Source organism: Benincasa hispida, chromosome 11 (genome assembly GCF_027475165.1).
Source record: "Benincasa hispida cultivar pf3 chromosome 11, pf3_genome.v1.1, whole genome shotgun sequence".
NCBI classification, from domain to species: domain Eukaryota; kingdom Viridiplantae; phylum Streptophyta; class Magnoliopsida; order Cucurbitales; family Cucurbitaceae; genus Benincasa; species Benincasa hispida.
The window spans coordinates 61602499-61624897 of record NC_143488.1 but is presented as its reverse complement, the minus strand read 5'-3'; the positions used below and the strand labels follow the sequence as shown (position 1 = coordinate 61624897).

At 34.5% G+C, this 22399-nt stretch overlaps 3 protein-coding genes and 1 non-coding gene across 5 annotated transcripts; 2 read left to right on the top strand and 2 right to left on the bottom strand.

The window, feature by feature from the left end:
* The first annotated feature begins 1817 nt into the window (after positions 1–1817).
* On the top strand, positions 1818–1911 carry TRNAY-GUA (transfer RNA tyrosine (anticodon GUA)). The gene is made up of 2 exons: positions 1818–1854; positions 1876–1911. It is a non-coding gene; the product is annotated as a tRNA-Tyr (tRNA).
* Positions 1912–2042: 131 nt separating this feature from the next.
* LOC120091902 (RING/U-box superfamily protein) lies at positions 2043–5026 on the top strand. Of its 2 annotated transcripts, none has more exons than XM_039050059.2 (4): positions 2043–2150; positions 2408–2746; positions 3047–3105; positions 3725–5026. In XM_039050059.2, the coding sequence occupies exons 2-4, from the start codon at positions 2489–2491 to the stop codon at positions 4881–4883; spliced, it is 1476 nt and encodes a 491-aa protein (XP_038905987.1). In that variant the 5' UTR covers positions 2043–2150; positions 2408–2488; the 3' UTR covers positions 4884–5026. The 2 variants fall into 2 exon arrangements, with proteins under 2 accessions (XP_038905987.1, XP_038905988.1); XM_039050060.2 differs by having other exon boundaries at positions 2054–2150; positions 2413–2746.
* Positions 5027–5931: 905 nt separating this feature from the next.
* On the bottom strand, positions 5932–8385 carry LOC120090977 (Reticulon family protein). The gene is made up of 4 exons (XM_039048718.2): positions 7894–8385; positions 7409–7589; positions 6542–6753; positions 5932–6431 (listed from the first exon to the last, which is right to left on the bottom strand). Exons 1-4 carry the CDS (start codon positions 7958–7960, stop codon positions 6262–6264), a joined length of 630 nt encoding a protein of 209 aa, XP_038904646.1. The 5' UTR covers positions 7961–8385; the 3' UTR covers positions 5932–6261.
* Positions 8386–8839: 454 nt separating this feature from the next.
* On the bottom strand, positions 8840–11997 carry LOC120090976 (Josephin family protein). Its single transcript, XM_039048717.2, has 2 exons — positions 11606–11997; positions 8840–10201 (listed from the first exon to the last, which is right to left on the bottom strand). Exons 1-2 carry the CDS (start codon positions 11843–11845, stop codon positions 9161–9163), a joined length of 1281 nt encoding a protein of 426 aa, XP_038904645.1. The 5' UTR covers positions 11846–11997; the 3' UTR covers positions 8840–9160.
* Between the last annotated feature and the right edge of the window lie 10402 nt (positions 11998–22399).

Here is a 22399-nt window from a genome sequence, read left to right as displayed (position 1 = left end):
TTTTTTCTTCGTTCTTTTGACAAATTTCTTAAAAATGACACGTTGCTTGACATTTTTTTCTATAAAAAAAAATAATAAAAGTGGCAGGTGGTAAGAAATGTAATATTTTATTCTAGTGCATAAGATGAATATTGGATGGGGAAAGGAAAAGAAAGAAAAGTATTGGGTGCCTGGGTGGCATAATTCAAAGATTGACTAAAGAAATTTGGTAGGCAAAAAGAAGCTTCATTGGGGTTTCTCCTAAACATGAATTATTATGGGATGGAAATTTAACTTAAAAGTTAGTGCCCATCAAATACCTTTCTTGGTCAGCGCACTTGGTTACTCTTTTCACAAACATATAACTCCAAATATCTTTTTTTATCAATAAATAAATAAGTAAATAAAAATGTCCTATGTGCGGTTGGTTACTCTTTCACAAATATATGAGATCTCTCGACATTAGTCCATTTTGGAGTGGTCTTCGATTTTTAACTCCATTATTATCGAGTAACAAAAATGATAGATAAAAACCCTTGTGTCTCATACCACTTTAATGATGGGATGTTTTAAGCGTCTTTCTAAATATTAATATATATATATATATTTAAAAATATTTACACTTAAATCATTAAAAAAAATTCAAAAGCACGAAGTTTTTTTACTATAAAATCTAAATATTTTTTAGAAATTTATATTTATAAGAATTTTCTGTGTTTTGATTGCTTTCCATCAGAACACTCGAGTTAAAAGTATTTTCTAATGTTTTATTTAAAAATCTGTAAAAAGAAAAAAAAAAATCATATATAGAATTTAGTTTAAGCTTAACATGATAACTATTTAGTTTTTTTTTTCTTTAATCTTTTAATAACTATTTAGTTTTTAGCTTTAACAATTAAGTTTACAGATATTATTTCTATCGATAAGTTTTTATGTTTTATTATCTATTTTCTACTCAAGTTTTTAAAACACAAAGTTAATTTTGAAAACATAAAAAATGTATTTTCAAAAAGTAACTTTTGTTTTAAAATTTTGTTTAAGTATCTTAGTGTTTCTTCAATAAAGGTAAAACCAACAATAGAGAAATGAGAGGAAGCAACCGTAAATAGAAAACAAAAAAAGTGAAGCGATTACGAAATGAAGCCTCAAATACCATATTAATATGTGGAGGAGAGGATAACGGAAAATCTACTTTAAATTGTTTTCAAAATCAAATTATTTTTAGGGTTATTTTCAAGTATAGAAACATGAACCTAAATATAACAAAATTTCACTGTCTGTATACGATAGATCGCGATAAACTATTATCTGTATCTATTTGTGTCATGATAGACATAGATAGTAGTAGTCTATGGCAATTTATCGCAGATAGACTGTGATATTTTGTTATTATTTATAAATATTTTCAGCATTTTTTTCATTTAAAAAATATATATATATATTTTTTTTTTGTTGACAATTGGTGTTCATAAGCTTATCATTATTATTTTTTAAAAAACTAATACTACTTTCATGTTTATTATTTTCTAATTTTTTTTTACCAATTTGATTGTAACTATTTTTTTATGCCAATTCCATCATCATTATTATTATTTTGATTATATGCCAATTCCGTTATAGTGATTAAAAAGTGAATTCATCACCCCATTTATTGAACTATAAAAGGCAAACTATTTTTCATCCTTAAAATGAAAATTTTCAATTTTATTTAATAATTACCAATGATATATCCATACTCATCAATTCTTATTTTGAAATGATATTCACAATAATAAGTTATGTGGAAAAAAATTATAAATAGAAAAAATAATTAAAAATGTCTCATCGTAATCAACAAACCGACCTTAGCTCAGTTGGTAGAGCGGAGGACTGTAGTTGGTTAAAAGCCGTCAGGTAATCCTTAGGTCGCTGGTTCGAATCCGGCAGGTCGGATTTTTTTTTTCCTTTATTTTTTTGTTTGTTTGGTTGGTTTTCCATATTCTCACTATTCGGCCCACAGGCCCAACAAACAAACTACCTGAGCCGACATGTCGTGTAAAAGTTTGGTGGCGCTAGAAAGTTGAGCGACGTGTCGTTCTATTCACTGATAAATTGGAATCCGACAAGCCCTTCTTAAATGGAAGAAGCGAAAGACGAAACGGGAACTGAATCCGATAGTTTCTGCTTCGCCGGTAAGTTCCTTTCTGTAATGTCGAATTTTCAAGATTTCCAATGTATGAATGTCCATATCAATTAGGTTTTTATGGGAAAACTTTACTCTCGTTTCAATCTCAGAATTATTTCTCCCTATAGTGCGATGTTTCTGCAGTTCGTTTTCAATTTTCGTACTGCTTGTCTACATCCCTCGTTTGTTCACAAGTGTTTGTGTCCTTCTTTCGATATTTTATTTGAACAATTGACAAATTCTCATTACACTTTGCTTTTTAAGATTAGGTTTCTGGAGTCGGAGGCAACTAGGGTTATTCTCATTTGGGGAAGGAGTTGGAGGGGGATTTTTGAAGGAAGAAATATGCTTCAGATCCGGCTTAGCAAAGTTCCACAGGCCGAAGGTGGTGGTGGGGCAGTGAAACCCTTGCCGGCGGAGACTGTGACGGTCGCATGCCCTGACCACCTCGTTCTTGCCGATCTTCCTGTAGCAAAGGGCATTGGTGCCGCTACTGCTGCTTCCATTGTCAAGTCTGTCGGTCGCAGGTCTCGCCGTCAGCTTGGAGAACGAGTTCATTTTTGTGTCAGATGCGATTTTCCTATTGCAATTTATGGTCGCCTGGTATTTTTCTCTACGAACTTGTTATTTCTGCTAGCTGCTTTGTCTAGTTTTGGTCCATGGAAATCATTCATATATAAAAGACTGTTTTCAATTTTATCTTTATTTTGCCAAATCGGCTTGCATCACTTTTATTAAATCTATTGGTACTGGTTACTACTTACTGTCAATTTGTACAAATATAATGGAGCTAGGTCAATTTGTTGTGGTTACTTTATTCATATCTGCAATGTCCTTGGCCTCTTGAATGGAGACCTTTGACATGCTTCTTAAGGGCTCATTAGTGGGTTTCCTTTCTTGCAGAGTCCTTGTGAGCATGCTTTCTGTCTTGATTGTGCAAGGAGCGATTCTTTATGCTACCTGTAAGTAAAAAGGCTTTCAAGGTCTTAACGAGACCAGTAAAATGTTCTTTCGTGTTCAGAATGTCAAAACTGATTGCCTATATTTAGTACATTTTTTTCTTGTCTATTGCAAAAACTTTCCTTATCATGTTCTTCAAGTACCAGTTGTTTTCTTTGCTGATTAGTTAGTATCCTGCACAGTTTTCTAATGAAAGCAGGATTCAGCTTTTCCTTTTATTTCTTACTAAGAGAAATAAGAATTTATGGAGCAAGAATTTGAAGCACCAAACTTAAGATCAGTCTATGATCAGCGCGCATGAATTTTTGAATCTCAAGAAAGAGCTTATATTTTTGGAAATCTTTGTAATGGGCATACTTGTTTCTGTTTGAATTAAAATTTGATCACGTAGAAATCCTATAATATATTCAAAGTCATCCTTATGGCATTTCAATGATAAAAACATAAATTCATATAAAAAAAATGATAAAAAACAAAGATGTTGTGACTGTGACAGATCAGCAATAGTTACATTGTAAAACATCAACTCTCATTTGATTGTAATTTTTACCGAAATTGATTTTTGTGTACTACATTATAATGTTATGAAGATGACGTTAGAAATTGATTTTTGTGACACAGTTGTGATGACCGTATCCAGAAGATTCAAACTATAAAATTGATGGAGGGAATCTTCATTTGTGCAGCCCCACACTGTCTCAAGTCTTTCCTTAAGAGGACTGAATTTGAATCTCATATACATGAGAGCCATGCTGACCTTCTTAAGCCAAATGCGGACAAGGAAGATGGAAATGACATTGAGGCTAATAGTGCCAAACAATCTACAGCTTCTGAATCCACAGTCCGAGGTCCATTGAGACCACTCGTATCTCCGGGTTCCAATTCCCAGCCTCAAGAACGTGAAGAAAAGTTTCATCGTCAACAGTCTAGAGACCAACCAAGATCTGGCATGCAGCAAAAGCAAACGCCAAATTTTGGTCCGAACCAAAACAATACATCCGAGTCTCAACAAGACAGCGGTCATTCACAAGGCTTTGATCGACATGGCCCTCATGGCCGTTTCCCCCCACAAAATTTCGATGCACAGGGTGCTCCACATCAGGACTCCAGTCAGTTTTCAGAGAAACAGCAAGGAATTCTAGCTGATACTCCATATTCTCAGTATCCTCCTTTGCAATCAATTCCACCACCAAATTATGTGGTACCGGCTAACTCTAATCCAATATTGACGCCCCCTCTTCCATTTGGTTATCCCCCTTTTCCAATTGAAGGAGCACAACAATATTACAATACACCCTATGAAGTGTCACGGCAAGACACTGCAGCAGAGACCGGATCCGAGCAAGGGTCACTGCTAGGCTTTCCACCAGGTGCAGCAGGAGGAATGAATTTCTCAGCAACGTATCCGCAGCCTTGGAATACTGGGCAAGGCGGCATTCCTTATGAGCATGCTGGTGGAGGTCAAGGAATGCCTGATGCTTTTGCTAATACGCCTGATTCTCAAGGAAAACATGGATTTTATCAAGGAGATTATAGACGCAGCCCTGGACGTATGCCTGTGAATTCTTCTGTAGGTAATGCGATGGACATAAGGGATGGTAAAGGTATATTGGCACCGCAACCTCTAATACAATTACCTCCGCCTCCACCGCCCCCGCCGTACATGTCCCATAACAAGCGGGTTAAGTTTTATTCAGGAGATATGGATCATGATGGGCAAAGCCTTGGATGGCAGAATGACAGCCATAGCCGAGATAGCTTTGGAAGTGGCCAAGACTGATTTTTTACACAGCATTATTTGTTTCCTTTGCCAATAGTTCCAATCATTGTTTATCAAAATTTGCATCAGCTTGAGAATGTCCGTGTATTTGAACTTGATGCTCAATGGTAAAAGTTTTGCCTTGGAGGCCTTTCCAGTATAAACAGGGTCATTTGATTGGTTCAAGATTAATATTATATGTAATAGGGACAGTAGATAAAGAAAATTTTAACCGAAATTTCAAGATTTTCATGAAATTGTAGGCAGGGGAAATTCGTTTTTTCTCATTTCGGTGAAAATTTCAGAAAATTTCATTTTATTTTTTAAGGAATTAGCTATGTAAGTTGTTTCAATTTTATCGACCTCAATGACATTCTCAATTGTGCTACTTTTTTTTTTTTTTTTTTTTTTTTTTTTTTTTAAATTTTTATTTTTAATTTTAAAGTTTCCAATTTTCTCGAATTTCAGTCCTATTTTCCATCCAAGACTAATTTGAAAATAAATAAAAAAAATCTTTTATCTATTTTTAATCTCATTCAAATTTCTTCTAAGTTTGGTTTCTTTTACCATAAAAAAATTTTCATTTTCACATCATTTCATTTTAAATATTTTTAAACTTTATATCATTTTGTAATTATTATTTTTATTTATTTTTAAAAATATTTCTCTTACGACACTTACATAGATGTTCATAATATAAATCAAAATATTGTCTTTATAGAAATGATGATTAAAAACGATTAATTATAATCTAATTAAGTCACTATCAAAATTTATGAGTTAATTATAACAATTTTCATCAATCCGAATACATCAATAGAAGAGTATCATCATTGAAGCAGTTCTGAAAAATTAGTAAAAGCGTCCTATTGTTACACAATTTGAGTATCATGATTGAAGCAGTTCTGAAAAAGTAGTAAAAGCATCCTATTGTTTATCAATTTCGACGTTGCTTGTTAAATAAGATTTATAGGAAATTGTTGCAATCATTATTGGACATTAAAAAATTTGGAAATACAATTGTATTTACCATCATCATTCACAATCACAATGAAACAACTAGAGTATATGATGGTAAGCAAGCATCAATTATAGCTGCTGCTGTTAAGGCTGCATATATAAAATATATTATCAACTTAGGTGTAAACCCCCAATCACCCGAATGGGGAAGGAAAAAAACAAAGAAAATTCAAAATTCGTAATATGCCGTTTCTAAATACATTTCTCTAGCAAGAAATTAGAGAAAATGAAAACAAAGTTATGAACAAAATACAATCATCTCTCACGCTTCTGTCACTGATGAGGTGATAGCCATTAGCCAAAGAAAGCCATAAACACATCCAAAATGAAATAAGAAAAAGCGAGAGAGGAAGCCATGAAGAACTCGAGAGGATCCTGATCAGCTCAGTTTTTCTTTCTCCAAAATCCATTGTTGGTATGTTAGAACTCGCTTCTCATCCAATTTCACATAAAACTGATGCAATTTTCTGTACATCAATATGACATGTCTATCTACATAATCTTCATACTTCTCATACAATGCGGGGATTGTAAGCACGAGTAAAAGGCCTGTCATTGAGAGAAAAAATGTTCATGAAATCGATCGATCATCGTCCATTTTTTATCTCCAAGGTTGAGCATTACACAAAGAATTGTGGAAACTGAAGATTGAAACTTACTGGTGTAACCCAAAGTGATAAGATCAGTCAAGCCACTGATAACTGAGATCAGCCACAAGCAAGCAGCTACTTTGAAGAACAATCTGGGGTCTTTTCCCATGGCTATATCTTGTGATACAGACAGCAAAGTATTCACACGGGAACGAATGAAAGATGCAGCTTCGTTTACCATATCTTCTGAGAGATGCAACTCAGGAAGAGGCGGCGCCGGTCTGTTCAAGAAGAAAGGTAGTAGATTCAGAAGTAACCTTAATCAACGTACTTAGAAGTTATGCTAGACTTGATTAGACTGAAAATAAGGAAGCTAGGAAATACATAGAAAAATTCAGAACGACAATATTCATTTCTGAAATGCATCAATGCTTTGCCAAAAACTACATGCTACATTCTGTAATGATAAATTTTAGAATGCTCGAAAACCAAATTGTTTCATCTCTAAGCTTATTAGGCTTAGAACATGTGAAGATTTAACTATATTTTTCAATATATAGTGTCTCGCTCAGGTTCATCATCTTTCACAAATGCATTTACAAATCTCATACATCTAAAACTACATACACTACCAAATGTTTGGGACTGAAAGCGCACATGGACATGAAATACTGATGGAACTCATGGAAGTAAAAATCCCAAAATGTTCATCAAATTGTAAAAGAAAGCAAGGACAAATATACGGATCAAGTAGTTGAAAAACTAGAGAACTTAATCATCAAGACTATTGTCAAATTCAATAAGGAAATGCCTCTTATCAATTAAAAATCTTGCATTCTCAAATTCATATATTAGTGTGTACCATTCTTCAATGATATTCAAATGGAAGAGATGGCTTATAGAAGGAAAGTCAAGAGGCAATCTCCAATTAGTTACCTATTGAGAATGGAAGCAGATTTGGCCCAGAGAAAGATAATGGTAACAAGAAGAAGTAGAACACTGGAAACTAAAGACAAAAGGGTATAACCACATCGCTCAAACACCAGCCAAGTCGCCAGCGTTATTAACAATATCCCCACAGTCAGATTCTTCCGCCTCCAAAGAATTACATCTGCAACTGAACAGATTAAGAACTAAGAGTTAAACCCAATCCTAAGTTATTTTATAGCAAAAGAAACTTATAGATCCAAGAACTCTAGCAGCAGCAGTGAAAAGCAGAATCCACAGCAAGAATATATTTGCATTAGCGATGCAGAAAAGAAGAAAATAGTTCATGGATTAAAATTTTTCCCAAACAAACAATCACTCTACGAAATTCAACAGCAAACCCAATAGAGAACCGAAATAGAGCAACCCAATTGAAATTGAAAGAGGATCCATCAAGAGGAAAAAAACCCAGGAATGAGAAGACGTTGACATACCAATACCGCCGCCAACAATTTCATGAAGTGTTCGCTGCCTACAGAATAAACGATCCGAAGAACCCATCAATCAAAATAAGTGAAAAGAGAGGATCTTGATTCCAGTTGAGCTTTCAAAATACCCTAAAGAAACAGAGAGCTCTAAAGCAGCCAGCCAACAGAAAAGAGAAAACAGGAGTCTGTGTTTAGCCTTTTTTGTTGTCCACTCTGTGTTGAGAGTCTTGAGGGCAGACTATTTGGAATGGTAAGAAATGAAATGGGGATTGGGCCAGCTTGACAGGTCAAAAGCGTCATGCCCCTCGTGGCTTTTTATTCTTCTTCTCCTTCATTTCCCCCATTGGAATTGGTATTGACATTCATTTCTTCTTCTTTTATTTTTTTTTCTTACTGGTTAGAGAGAGAGAGGAAGAGGATACTCTTTGTATTATCCTCTATTATTGCACATGGACATTAGCCTAAGAATTACCTTCATAAAACAGGCCACAAGTAATAAATTCTAGATTTGCATAAAAATTCATTAACCAAGAGCATCCATTCAGTTGAGTTGGAAGCCCATTTTTTTAATGCATTACAATGGTTTGAATTGTGAATTTATTGTATTTTAGTTGAGTGAGACTCAACCTACTAACCTAATAAAAAACAATTATAATTGAGTTGGTTGAAATTTATTTAAAATTATCCCAACCAACTCACAACTCAAAACACTTTTAATGAATTCATATCATCTGATAATAAGAGTGAGACTACGAAAAGATTTCTAGTACTAGCTATATTTATTGTTTGCCACAAAAGTAACTTCTATGAATTACGTGGAATCTACAAAACAAATGAATAAATTATTTGATAATGTATCAAATAATGAATAAAAGTAGTAAGTATTGTAGTAGTCGTACTAGAATTTTTTCAGTGGGACTACTTTCACTTCTAAACGTGATAATGGGGATACTTTGAGATCAATAAAATATTTTCGAAGACACAGATTCAACTCTGTAATCGAACATTTGTGACAATCCAGAGGGACCAAGCCGACGGCTTATTTTTTTAAACGTTTATACAGTATCAATCTGAAAATTGAAAAAGTGAAAATAGTTACACTGCACAGAACGATTGTAAAGCATGAATTCGACCTTCTACTAGCTAACCTCAACCTCAATAAGGATCCCGGTTCCCATTCTCCTGTAAATTCTCTTATTCTTGTCTATAAGCCAATCCTCTTCTCATCCGTCTTGAACCAAAAATCATATTCAAGGCAGAAAGCACTCTTTCCTCATGCAGTTCCCTCATCCGTACGACTAATTTTCTTTCGAGGGCTGGAAACGCCACATTCTGCATTATCTGCAGGTCCACTTTCACGGAAGGCAGCTTCTGCATTGCCTACAGATTCATTTCCAGACTCGTTTTGATGAACAGAAACTTCCGTGCAGACCGCAGGTTTGTTATTGGGGGTGGCAGTTTTGGTGGTGGAAACAGCATGTAAATCTTGAGGGGTTGCAGTAGCATCGGGGGAAAGTGGACGTACATCCTGGGAGGTGGAAGCTTTAGGGGAAACAAAAGGTACATTTTGGGGGGAGGAAGGTTTGTTGGAAACTACAGGTACATCTTGGAGGGTGGCAGCTTTGGGAAAGACTGCAGGAACATCTTGGAGGGTGGAAGCTTTTAGGGAAACTATGGGTGCATCTTCGGTCTTGGCAGTTTCAAGGGAAACAACAGGCACATTCTGGGGGGAGGCAGCTTGGGTGGAGGAAACTGCAGGTTCGTTTTGGGAGTTAGCAGCTCCTGCTGCCATGACTGCTGAAGAATCCAAAAGGCTAGCAGCTATTGCAGCCTTCAAGTCCTCATCCTCCATGTCTATTAGCATTTCTGTTTCTCCAGATGAAAGAAATGTATCATGCTGCTCTGTCCAGTTTACTCTTTGAGGAGGAGGGGGGGCTTGGGTAGAGTTGCACGATTTGGTTATCCTCTCAGCATCCTCAGGGGAAAGCCACTGACCATAACCGTTGGATGCTTCAGAGGATGAGATGGGAAAATCCTTAGGAAAGTTACCCCTAACAATAAAAATGCTCCAACCAAAGCCCTTTAGAGAGTCCAAGTAAGCTGAAAGGTAAAACTTAGAAAGATGCTGTGGGGCTGCATATAGACTATCGAAATTGTACCACTCCCCATTCACTTTCCTAATACAAAACCAATGGTCTTGCAAGTGACATATAAACGCATTCTCCAGTTCAGGATCAATCTGCGCAGGTTCAGCGACTGGTGAGTTAAGAGGAATGACTTGGAGATCCCATACCTCCAAAGCCTTTTGTAAGACCTGCAAGCAAATATATAATCGTTTAAACAAATAAGATCATCCTAACAAGTTCTACGTATTGCTTGCTTTATATACACACATAAGAGAAACTGGTCTATAAAAAATGAACTCCTTTTAAATCAACCCAAGAAAAAAGAAAAAAAAAAAAAAAAAGATACAATGTGCTCAATTTGAGTAACCAAAATAAGATATTTGAGTTTAATCGGTCTAATATTGCACAAAATCCATAAGCAATGTGCCTTGTCTGGTACAGTTTATGGGAACCAAAGATTTTTTTTAACATTAAGATAACAAAAATATTACAAGATTTGGAAAGAAGTCACAAGCCCCGAGTCCTTACTTTTGCCCACTTTCAGTCTTCTTTGAGTACTCACTACATCTTGGTCTAATCCCTCACTTCCCACTTCTTTCTTTATAGCCGCTTGCTGGTAACAAAACTTTCTAGCGATCTCTAACCATCTCATATGCTAACTAATTCAAGTTAAATTCAAGAATTAAGGCCTCCACCCATGAGTTATTTTTCTTTGTTATCTACTTTCTACAAATGTTTCCTTATGAAATATGTAAATAAAGAAATTGCAAGAAAATAAGCACAACTTCCAAAACAAAAAACCAAATAGTTATCCAAATGTAAATGGGACCACCTAAGAGATCAAAAGTATATCTCTTCTACAATAGCTATGCCCCAGATCCCTCCCCTCGAACGCACCAATGTGGTCAATTCTCATTCACAGTTAAAAGTTAAATATAATCATATTCTTTAAATTTTCTCATTTGATGCGAGCATACAGCAATAAACGTACATCACCTGAAGGAATCACAGCAAACTTGTACTATATTATCAAGTAAAGCCGTACAGTAATAGCAAGCATTGCCATTGCCACAAAGGTCATGCAATGCAATGTTATTCAAATTTTGCATCACTACTCTAATCAACAATGCTACCACAGGTAGATGACATAGTGACATAGGGGCGAATAGAAGCTCTGGGTTTTTGCAAGCAGTGAATAAAGATTGTCTTGAGAAATAGTCATAATTGGTACTGTTGTCAACGTGTGAATTCCCATATCATTACAACAAGTCATTGTATCAGTTATTTTAAATTCAAAATTGTGGAAATGGGTCATAATGACTGTCACTACTGCATATATAGTGGCTTACAACAGTTTGTCTATTTCTACTGTTAAAAGAATACAGAACTAGGACATCAAGATCGCAATTCAATTGATTTCCGTAAGAAATTCGATATATCCGTAAACCACTGTTCCTGAATGCAATTGGACAAGTCAATTCGCATGATAAATGGAATTCTAATTACATAAAGACTGTCCAGGGAGGAAGAAGGGATAATTAGAGTAAAGCGATGAAAGAAGTGGTTGAGTAGAAGAAGAAGGAGAAAGAAACCTGGATGCTAAAATCACCGTCCAGGGAGACATTGTGAGACTCCTCGGAGAGGAAATCACCGGTGGTGGAGCCAGAAAGCATCATCTGGCGCTCTTTGCGGTCAAGATCGGAAGCGAGAGCAGCCAAATCGAATTCGGAGAAGAAGGGACCTTGCAAGACGGTGTTGACGCAATGGACAGCGCAAAGCTTGGATTCTTGAACCTCGTGATACAACATGCCGCCATTGCAGGCTCCGTCCATAATCAACGAGAGGGTGTTGAATTGAAGGAAGGGGAGAAAACAAAACCCTAAATTAGAATAGAGATTGGAATGAAAATGAAGAATGAAGCAAAAGGGAAAGGGGAATGCGTGTAACTTTTTGAAGGAAATGCGGTAAGTAGCAAAGAAAGAAAGAGGTATTGAATCTTTTGCCCTTTTGTCAGTTTCTATGATGGATCGGAAGTTGAAATTCCGCACGTGTCCACAAACTGTTTCAAGCGTGTGCGCTTTTTTCTTCCTTTTATAAATAAATAGGTGTAGGATTGATACAGTAAATGTCCAATTTTCTCACCGGATGACCCGCACGTGTCCACAAACTGTTTAAAATGTATGCGCTTCCTTTTATAAATAAATAGGCGTAGGATTGATATGAGAGATGTCTAATTTTTCCATGGGGATGGGCCTCGCACGTGTCCACAAACTGTTTCAAGCGTGTACGTTTTTTTCTTCCTTTTACAAATAAATAGGTGTAGGATTGATACGAGAGATGTCAAATTTTTTCATGGAGACGGGTCTCGTGGGCCCATTCCGAATGGGCTGAGAATTCCCTAATTAGGCGGGGAATGGGGAGGGAGTGGGAAAAAATTCCCCATGAGCTAAACGGGGACGGGGACTGGGACGGGGAATCCGTCCCCGACTTCGGCCCCGCCCCGATTAGCTTTTACATATTGATTTAGTATAGTTATCTAATGTCACGTTATTATTATTATTATATAAATATTATATTTAAATTTCAAATTGATTATTTATCGGGAAAGATAATGAATATGTTTAAATTTAGATTATATATGTGAATAATTTGATTTATATTTACTTCTTTCTACTAAAAAATTAATTAGCTTCTTTAGACCAAAATTTGAGTCTTTAAATTCAAATTGTTATATAAAACTAACCATAATAAACATAAAGTTAATTATTTAATTAAAATTTGCTCACATGATTTAAATTAATTGGCTTTTTACAAAAAAGTAAAGGAAAAAAATTCCCCGAACCCAATCCCGCGAATTCCTGAATCCCCGCTTCGATCTCCGTGGGGAATTTTCCCGGCCCCGTGGTCCGGTGATAAGATTTATTAAAACTAATAAAACTTTTAGTAACGTGGGTCCATATAATTTTAGATAATAAGTAATTTAAACAATAAATTCATGAAAATAGTTTCACTTTGAATTAAACAAGAAAATAATAATCACATTTTAAAGCACCTTATTTAATAATAAAAAAAGATAATAAATATAAAAAATTTAAAACTACCAATCAAAACAAATCAATATGAACAATTAATCTAAGGAACAAATATTACAATTAATTTAATGTAATAAACAATAATAACACATTAATTACAAAGTTAAAGTAATATAGAAATATAGAAATTGACATTGGTAATTTTATAATAGTTCGACACAACCGGCCTACATACACTTTCCAAGCTTCTCTGGGTATAAACTTAACTCTTTCTACGACTTATTAGAGTCTAACCGCTACAACGTTTTTTTTTTGGACACAAGAACAAACTCGGTCCTGTCCACGTTTGAGGATTAAACCATTACAATACTCTTGTAATGGGTTCGAGAGCAACCATTTACAATAAATTTAAAAATGAAGAACAATAGGAGAAAAACTCTCTTAAAAGTGTGGATTTACAAATTGTAGTACTCAACAAATTAATCCTCACAATACAATAAATCTCTAAAGAATAAGATAAAAAGAAAAAAAAAAGAGAGAGATTTGAGAGAATAACAATGGTGATTTTGAGGATTATAAAAATATATAATTGTTATTATGATTTGGAGAAGAAGATGAGTTTAAATAGAGATTGAAAATTGTTGGAAACCACATTTAATTTAGGCCGTTGAATCTTGGAAAAGAAAATTTGGTAGAGATTTAAATCCAACTAGCCGTTAGACACAGACATAATATATATATATATATATTTAAATCATTTTCTTTTAAAATCCAACAAAAATATAAAAGATCATTATATGTTCAATTGATCGTAGATACAAACATAAAATAATATTATATTTTTCTTTTTAAATTCATTTTCATTTTAAATCAATCCAAAAATCAAAAGCCAGCATGTGTTATTACTTTTTTTTTTAAGTTCATTTTCATTTTAAACCAATCCAAAAATCAAAAGCCAGCATGTGTCATTCCTTACTTGCTCCAAGTGGTATCTTTCAATTGGTCCATTTTGATGAAAAAATATATGTCATGTCATCAGCTTAAAGATTTTTTTTGTTGTTAAACTTGTTTCACCTATATCTTCTTCATTTGAGTTCCGATTTGGACAATTTAAATTGCGTTGGAATCCGAGCTCTATGCAATAAATACTTCAAAACACCTAAATTGCCAATAAATAAAAGTAAATTTGTTATCATCAAACTATTAATTAATTAATTAATTAATTAATTTGAGGTTAATGACAAAACATCTAACAATAGGAACGTTACTTACAAAAAAGGATATTCCCCAGGGACCTATCCCGAATGGGGCAGGGAATCTCCAAACATATGGAGAATGGAGGAGTGAATGAGAATTTTTTTTCCATTTACCTTTCGGGGCCGGGGATGGGATACCCAATACCCAGCCTTGCCATATATATATATATATATATATATATATATATATATATAAAATTTGACTCCTTAGAACTTGAACTACGCCGTTACTATAGAATGCATGCATACATTTCAAATTGACACTTTTCCATGATTTGGTAAAAACCAAATAAGTACTATAAAGTTAATAACTTTATTAAAAGTAAATAAATGAAATTCATTTAATATGGTATCCTAATAAAAACAAAAGAAAATTAAATATCATAATAAAACATCATCCAAAACATCCAAAATGCAAAACTTGAAAATCCTTTAAATTTAATAATTAACTAAGTTTAAAAATCATGAAAACATAAAAAAAAGAGCGGAAACATTGACTGATCCCAGTGGCTCGATCTCGGATTTCGCTTGTCATTCGTCAGCGTGTTCTTACCTTTACCTGAAAAAAACTTGAGAGAGATTGAGTATAAAATACTTAGTAAGTAACCCCACTATCGGGGTTAGGCTAACCATTTATGTCCAATAAATGCATCTTTTTAATAGATCATGCATAAACCTCTACTTTTCATAGATGACCATCAAATGCATCATTGAACTCGCCCTACCATAGATGAGATGTACCCACTGTTGGATTTTATGTCCTAACACTCGTGGTTTGTAAACGTTTAAACTTATTCTGAAAATTCAATAAGTTGTTATTGAATATATAAATTGCTTATTTCGTTCTAGAAAAAAATCCAATAAACTAAAAAGATCCATGATTATTACATGAGTAATTGAACTTTATGTGGAGACATAAAAGTGGAACGGGTTCGAGTAAATAGTCAAAATCTATCGTATATGAATAAGTTTAGGTGCCTTATTCTGGTAACACTATTGGATGCAACCCACTCTGTAGTTGTTACAGAGAGTTGTAAAGTGCTACAGACGATGTGATCCTAATTCGTACATGTTATGACATGAGGAGTGGGAGCATCCAGTGTAATAAGTTTGTACAAGATCGGACCACAAAATTAGTCACTCTTACTTTATAACGTTGTTAACTGTTTAAGCCTGACTATTTCAAAGTGATGACCTAGGTAACTTGACCTTAATCCAGAGCTAACTATGAACTCCTGTTTATTTGGGATTATCCTTAGATTTGCATAGGTGAAGGTTAACTCAACAACACTGACTCAATAAACCTCTATTTCAGGGGTAAGATCGGGTAGAAAGCTGGGGCCATAGGGTGCAAAATGGAATTCGCTCCTACCCATTTTCAGGAATAGTAGAGAGGTTGGTCCCTTAAGTGCTAACTCCGGGTCTTGAACAAGGGGCCTCACTCTCTCATTGGCCCGAGAGGGACTCCGTTTGTTGATCGGATCACAAACTAATTGTTCATTAGAGGATCAACGGGACTTAAGGAATAAGAGGTAGTCTCAGGGATAAAACAGATATTTGACCCGACCATTATTACGAAAACCTGTGATTGGTTAACTTACTAATCATGGTTATATCAAATGAACATAATATATCTACAGTGAGAGGAGTGCAACTATAGGCTTTGGAGTGACGCATTAATTAATGAATGAGGGTTAATTCAGTGTAAAGAGTTTAACCAATTAATCTCGGATGGTTGGAGCTCATGATTTGTAGGTCCACGAGGTCCCCTACTAGCTCATAAATGGATTAGCCTTACTATAGCGTGATAAGTTAATTTGAAACGTTTAAATTAGAATTAAATAGAATTGGAGAATCAATTAATATTTGAATATGATTTAAATATTAAATTCTTGAATAGAGATTCAGGAATTAGTGTTAAATTAATTTAATATTTGATATTAAATTAATTAGAAATAAATAAATAAATAAATAAATAAATTATTATTAATTTTATTAGAAAATTAGTTAATGAATTAATTTTGTAAAATTAATAAAATTTTCAATTTTTGAAAACAAAATTGATTTTGGAAATCAAATTTGTAAAACAAAAATTGAAAACACAAAAATGAAAAGAGTGGGAAATCTTCACTTACTATCCAACTAGCTCACTCATTTCCCACCTTCTTCTTGAGTCAAATTTCCAAAGCATGAGCTGCTCTTCATGCAACAATATTCATTGCATGATAGTCCTACAACAAATAGAGAAGATTGAAGTGGAAATCGGGCATGCAAACTGATGTACTTGTTGAGTTTTTGCTGAAAACTTGAGAGGTTGAAGAAGGTATCCTTCAAGTTGCAGTAGTGTGCTTGTTCTCCAAATTTCCTTTATTCAAACTTATTATGAGTCTCATAACTCAAGCTAAGGCTCCAAAAGAATAGTAGGGAAGACCTTGAGGTGGTTCATAAGAAGATTTAGAGAAAATTTGCAGCTGAATTCGAGATTCAGATGGTTCTATAAAGGTATGTCTTGAAACCCTCTTATTAATTTATGAGCATGCTTAATTTATAGCCAAAATTAATGAATTAGAATGCTTATTGATCTTTGGCGCTTTCGCAGCTTGCTGGTATCTTCTAATAATTGATATCAGAGCATCATTTAAGCATTCAATTTGTTTTAATTTTGGTGTGGTGGGTGTTTTTTTTGTGAGATATATGAAAATGGTGCACTGATATGGTTTTCTGAGATTTGACATTTAATTTCTCTTTGATTCCTTAGTTAAATTTGTAATTGGCTCTTGTTCAATGAGCTTATATGTGTGCTCAAGAGTCTGTAATTTATTTGGAGTCATTAGAGTTTAAATTAAGCTATAATTGAAGAAAGAAGTGAAGAAGGCCGAGTTGCAGAAAACTAGATCGTGAGCTTCTGTCCAAGCAGCATTGCAACGCTACCATTGAGCGTCGCGATGTTGCTCATAGTCGAGCGAGGAACGAGTTTCATCGAGGAGCAAGGATCGAGTTTTCAGCCTATCAGCCGTCAAGTGTCGAGTTTCAACTGAACCAGACGAGTTTGACCGGCTTGACGAGTGTTGATCGAACGAGGAAGCGAGTTCTGGTCCGGTTTGACGTTTGAGTGAGCGAGATTTGAGCCGGTTCAACCGGTTCTCTTCTTGTCCGGTCCGGTTCAACTTGAAAAAGGTTTTGGCTAGTCCAGTTCAGGCTGTTCACGTCTGGTTCAAGCTGTTCGGATCCGGTTTGGAGCGATTCGAGCGGTCCGAAAGAGTTTTGGAGCTATTTCTTGCTGGTTTTTGTAATAATTAAGCCTTTGTTTATTTGAAAATGGCAAAACTAAAACCATATCAGTTTGTGTTTAATTATTTATACATGTAGTATATGTTATAACTAAATAAATTTTGTATGTGCATACAGTATGCCATATAGATTTAAAATCCCACCATAAGAAGTATGTTACATGCATTGAAAGTATGTTATAAAGTGTTATAATATATAGTATGCATGTTTAGGATTTCTTTTATTTAATATACATGTTATATCAAATATTGAATGCCTTTGTCGTATGTTGTGGATGTTTAGCATGTCTAAAATTTTGTAAGTTGCTATAAAATTAGGTTAGACATTTAAAATCCATAACAAAGAACAGTTGCATGTTCATGTAGGTTAACCCTCGTTTTAATGGTTGAAATAGGTCTTAAACTTGTAAATTTAGGGTTACAAACTCAACTTGTATATAATCCTTCGAAGGTTGGGGGTATTTAAGTTGACGGTCTATGGAACACCTCCTACCTAGGGATTATGGCTGAATAATTGAGTGTTGTTAACCAATTTTATGAGCAATACGTGAGCGATGTGAGGTTTTAAAACTAGTTTATCACCTAGAAATTGTAGGTTAAATCCAAATATAAACGTTATACTTTGATAAACACCTAGACTTAGGTTGTTTAATTAGCTGGAACAAGCCTAAGGAAATGTATACCCCATTTAACATTACAACACTTCAGTGGGAATTTAATAACATATATGATATGCTATTAGAACACTTCAGTGAAAATCAAATAACATATATGATATGTTAGAACACTTTAGTGGGAGATTAATAAACATATATGATATGATTATTTTTAGCTCTCACGTCTCTAAGAGTTCACGATCCAAATTCATGTGGCACTTCATGTCATCCTAGGAGTGACCTCCATTCGGAAAGTGCTTATATGAATCAAGATTTTGGTGAATGGGGGAAGTTGTTCACCTTTAAATCCAATGTGATGTTTTAATTTTAAAATTTTCACATTCTCAAGATGCTCACACCGAAAGGTTCATGTGGCACTTCCTGTCACCTTGAGAGTGACCTCCCTTCAGAAAGTGTTTGCGTGAATTGATCATGGTAAACGAAGGGAAATTGTTCAATGGAAAATCAAATATACGATATATTGATTTCAATTCTCACATCCCTAGGTAATTACCACTGTGAAATCTGTGCAACACTTCGTGTCACCCTAGGAGTGACCTCCATTCGAAAAGTGTTCGTCATGAGATCAAGACCAAAGTGAATGGGGAAGTAGTTTATAGTAAGTAGGTGAAGGATATGTGTCAACATATTCTACGGTCTCTTTTGTTGGTTTGAACCATGAGATTCCTATGTTGGCCTTTAAGTCGGTCTCGCTAGTCGTTTAACGACGACTATCCCCTCAGAGGGTTTTATCATAGGATTCGAAACAACTAAAACTCCAGAAATGGATAGGATTTCTAAAGTCGGTTTCCACTTTGACTTTCTAACTTTGGGAGCATCGTTGGGGTCAACTTCTGAGGTCTAAAAATAGAGGGTTACACTTACAGAATTATTAAAGAGTTAGTAATTTTTGACAAAAAAGGGTAGCTAAATGACTATCGGAATATGAGTTATTCTAGAGATAGTATTTAGTCAAGAATGTTTTGCTGTAGTATCGTATGAAAAATAATCTTGGGTATATTATTACTTTGCTAAAACTTGATTGAGTTTTAAAAGTAATTCACTGATAAAATTTGTTTATGATTTTTTAGAATGACGAGTTCATTAGTAAAATTGTTGGTGTTTGATAAACTGATGGGGGATAATTATGCCACATGGAAATCAAACCTAAATATTATACTGGTGATAGACGATTTATGATTCGTTTTAACAAAAGATTGTCCTCCCATTCCTGGCTCAAATGCAAGCTGAACTGTTCGGGATGCATACGATAGATGGATCAGGGCGAATGACAAAGCCCGTGCCTATATCCTTGCCAGCATATCTGATTTTTTGGCAAAGAAACACGAGTATAGGTATTACCAAAGAGATTATGGAATCTCTCCGTAGGATGTTCGGACAACCGTCCTTTTTCCTAAGGCATGATGATATTAAATACGTTTACAACTACCATATGAAAGAAGGGGCCTCTGTTAGAGAACATGTCCTAAACATGATGATCCATTTAAATGTGGTGGAAGTAAATGGGATTGTCGTTGACGAAAGGAGTCAAGTCGATTTTATTTTAGAATCTCTTCCGAAGAGTTTTCTACAGTTGTGCACGAACGCGCTTATGAATAAAATAGAATACAACTTGACTACTCTTCTAAATGAACTACAAGCTTACTAGACAATGATGAGAGCTAAAGGTCTGAAACCGAAAGTACACGTTACTACCGCTGAGAAGAAAGGAATGTTCTCCAAAAAGCCTGATGGAATGTTCTCCAAAAAGCCTGATGTTGCTTCCTCTTCACAGAGTAAGAGTATTCCTGTTAAGAAGAACAAAGGGAAAAGGGAAGAAGAAAATCGCTGGTAGAAAAGGCAAGGCTAACGCTGCAGACAAAGGAAAGTATTTCCACTGCAATGAGGAAGGGCACTGGAAGAGAAACTTCCTTCAGTACCTGGCTGAGAATAGAGCAGAGAAAGCAAAACAGACAAACTAGTTCCTGAAGATTGCTTGCTGTCCTCAAATTGACCAGTTAGATGTTGCTGTCTGAAGATAATGTTATCTACTTTTATTACTGTAAGAAAAGTTATTTTGTCTTATTGTAAATAACAAATCGTATATATTTTTGTAAATGAAATGTTCACTAGCGAAAGTTATGTTTGTTCTACTGCATAACAACTCATGTTAAGAACTAACCTAGTTAAAAGCCATTTGTAAATATTTAGATAATTAAAAGGCTAGAAATCAATACAGGTAAATAATTATTTAATCTAAGTGATAAGTTTAGATCACTTGAAAAGTTCAAAGTGTACAAAACTTGTTAGGTAAAATAAAACCGAAATACTTTGATTGAATCAAAGGATAGAAAGTTTGAGATTTCTAGGTCTATTTGATAGAACATGAAATCCAATGAAAACTTTCTAGTTACATTAAATTTTTTTCAACATCATTCCAATTATTGGAATATTGTTCAAGATCACCATATATTATTTGTTTCCATAAAAGCTTGCATATATCAATAAAGAGTTGTTGATTGAAATAGACAATGTAAGTAAAAGTTGTTTAAACAGGTCAGATACATCTTACTCAAAGAGTTGAGAGTACCTCGATGTAGTGGGAGGAATGAATGACTTCCTAGCCATTATTGAGAAACAAGAGTTGTGAAAATAAGATGCATTCCCCATATAGTTTAATAAGCAGTCAATTGTACATCAACATGTTTACAACAATTCTTTCGGTTAAAGTGTTTGAAAATCTCCTAGTAAGACTAGAAATACCAAATTTATAATCTAGGGCAAGTGGGAGAAAAATCGGGTATGTAAACCATGGGTATGTGATGCCCTAGTTTATTGTATTTCTCTTTAAAACTAAAAAACTCAGTATTATATATTTGGATATATAAGTTACCACTGGAGTTTTAGTCCAAGTGGGAGTTTGTTGGGTTTTATGTCCTAAAACTTGTGGTTTGTAAACATTTAAACTTATTCTGAAAATTCAATAAGTTGTTATTGAATATATAAATTGTTTATTTCGTTCTAGAAATAAATCCAATAAACTAAAAAGATCCATGACTATTACATGAGTACTTGAATTTTATGTGGAGACATAAAAGTAGATTAGATTCGAGTAAATAGTCAAAATGATCTATAATATATGAATAAGATTGGGTGCCTTATTCTGATAACACTATTGGATGCGGCCCACTCTGTAGTTATTATAAAGAGTTGTAAAATGCTACAGACGATGTGATCCTAATTCGTACATGTTATGACATGAGGAGTGGAGGTATCCTGTGCAATTGTACAAGGTCGGGCCACGAAATTAGTCAATCTTACTTTATAACGCTGTTTACAAGACTGATTATTTCACTTAGATGACTTAGGTAACTTGACCTTAATCTTGAGCTAACTATGAGCTCCTATTTATTTGGGATCATCCTTAGATTTGCATAGGTGAGAGTTGGCTCAACAGCGCCAGCTCAATAAACCTCCATTTCAAGGGTAAGATCGGATTCATAGCTGGGGATATAAGATGTAAGATGGAATTCACTCCTACCAGCTTTCAAGGATAATAGAGAGGTTGTTCCCCTAAGTGTTGACTCTGGGTCTTTAATAAGGGGCCCATCCTCTTATTGGCCCGAAAGGGGCTCAATTTGTTTATCGGATCTTTATTAGAGGACCAGAGGCTTAAGGAATAAGAGGTAATTTTAGGGATAAAACAGACATTTGATCCAGTCGTTATTACGAACAACCTGTGAAGGGTTAACTTTCTAATCATGGTTATATCGAGTGGGCATAATATATCTACCGTGAAGAGAGTGCAACCATGGGCTTTAGTAGAGTAACCCATTAGTCAACGAATGAGGATCAATTTGGTATAAAAAGTTTAGCCAATTAATCTCAAACCGTTGGAGCCCATAATTTGTAGGTCCACGAGGTCCCCTATTAGCTCGTAAATGGATTAGTCTTAGAGTAGCGTGATAAGTTAATTTGAAACGTTCAAATTAGAATTAAATGGAATTGGAGAATCAATTAATATTTAAATATGATTTAAATATTAAATTCATGAATAGGGATTCATGATGGTGGAATTAATGTTAAATTAATTTACTATTTGATATTAAATTAATTAACTTAATTTTATTAGAAAATTAATTAACGAATTAA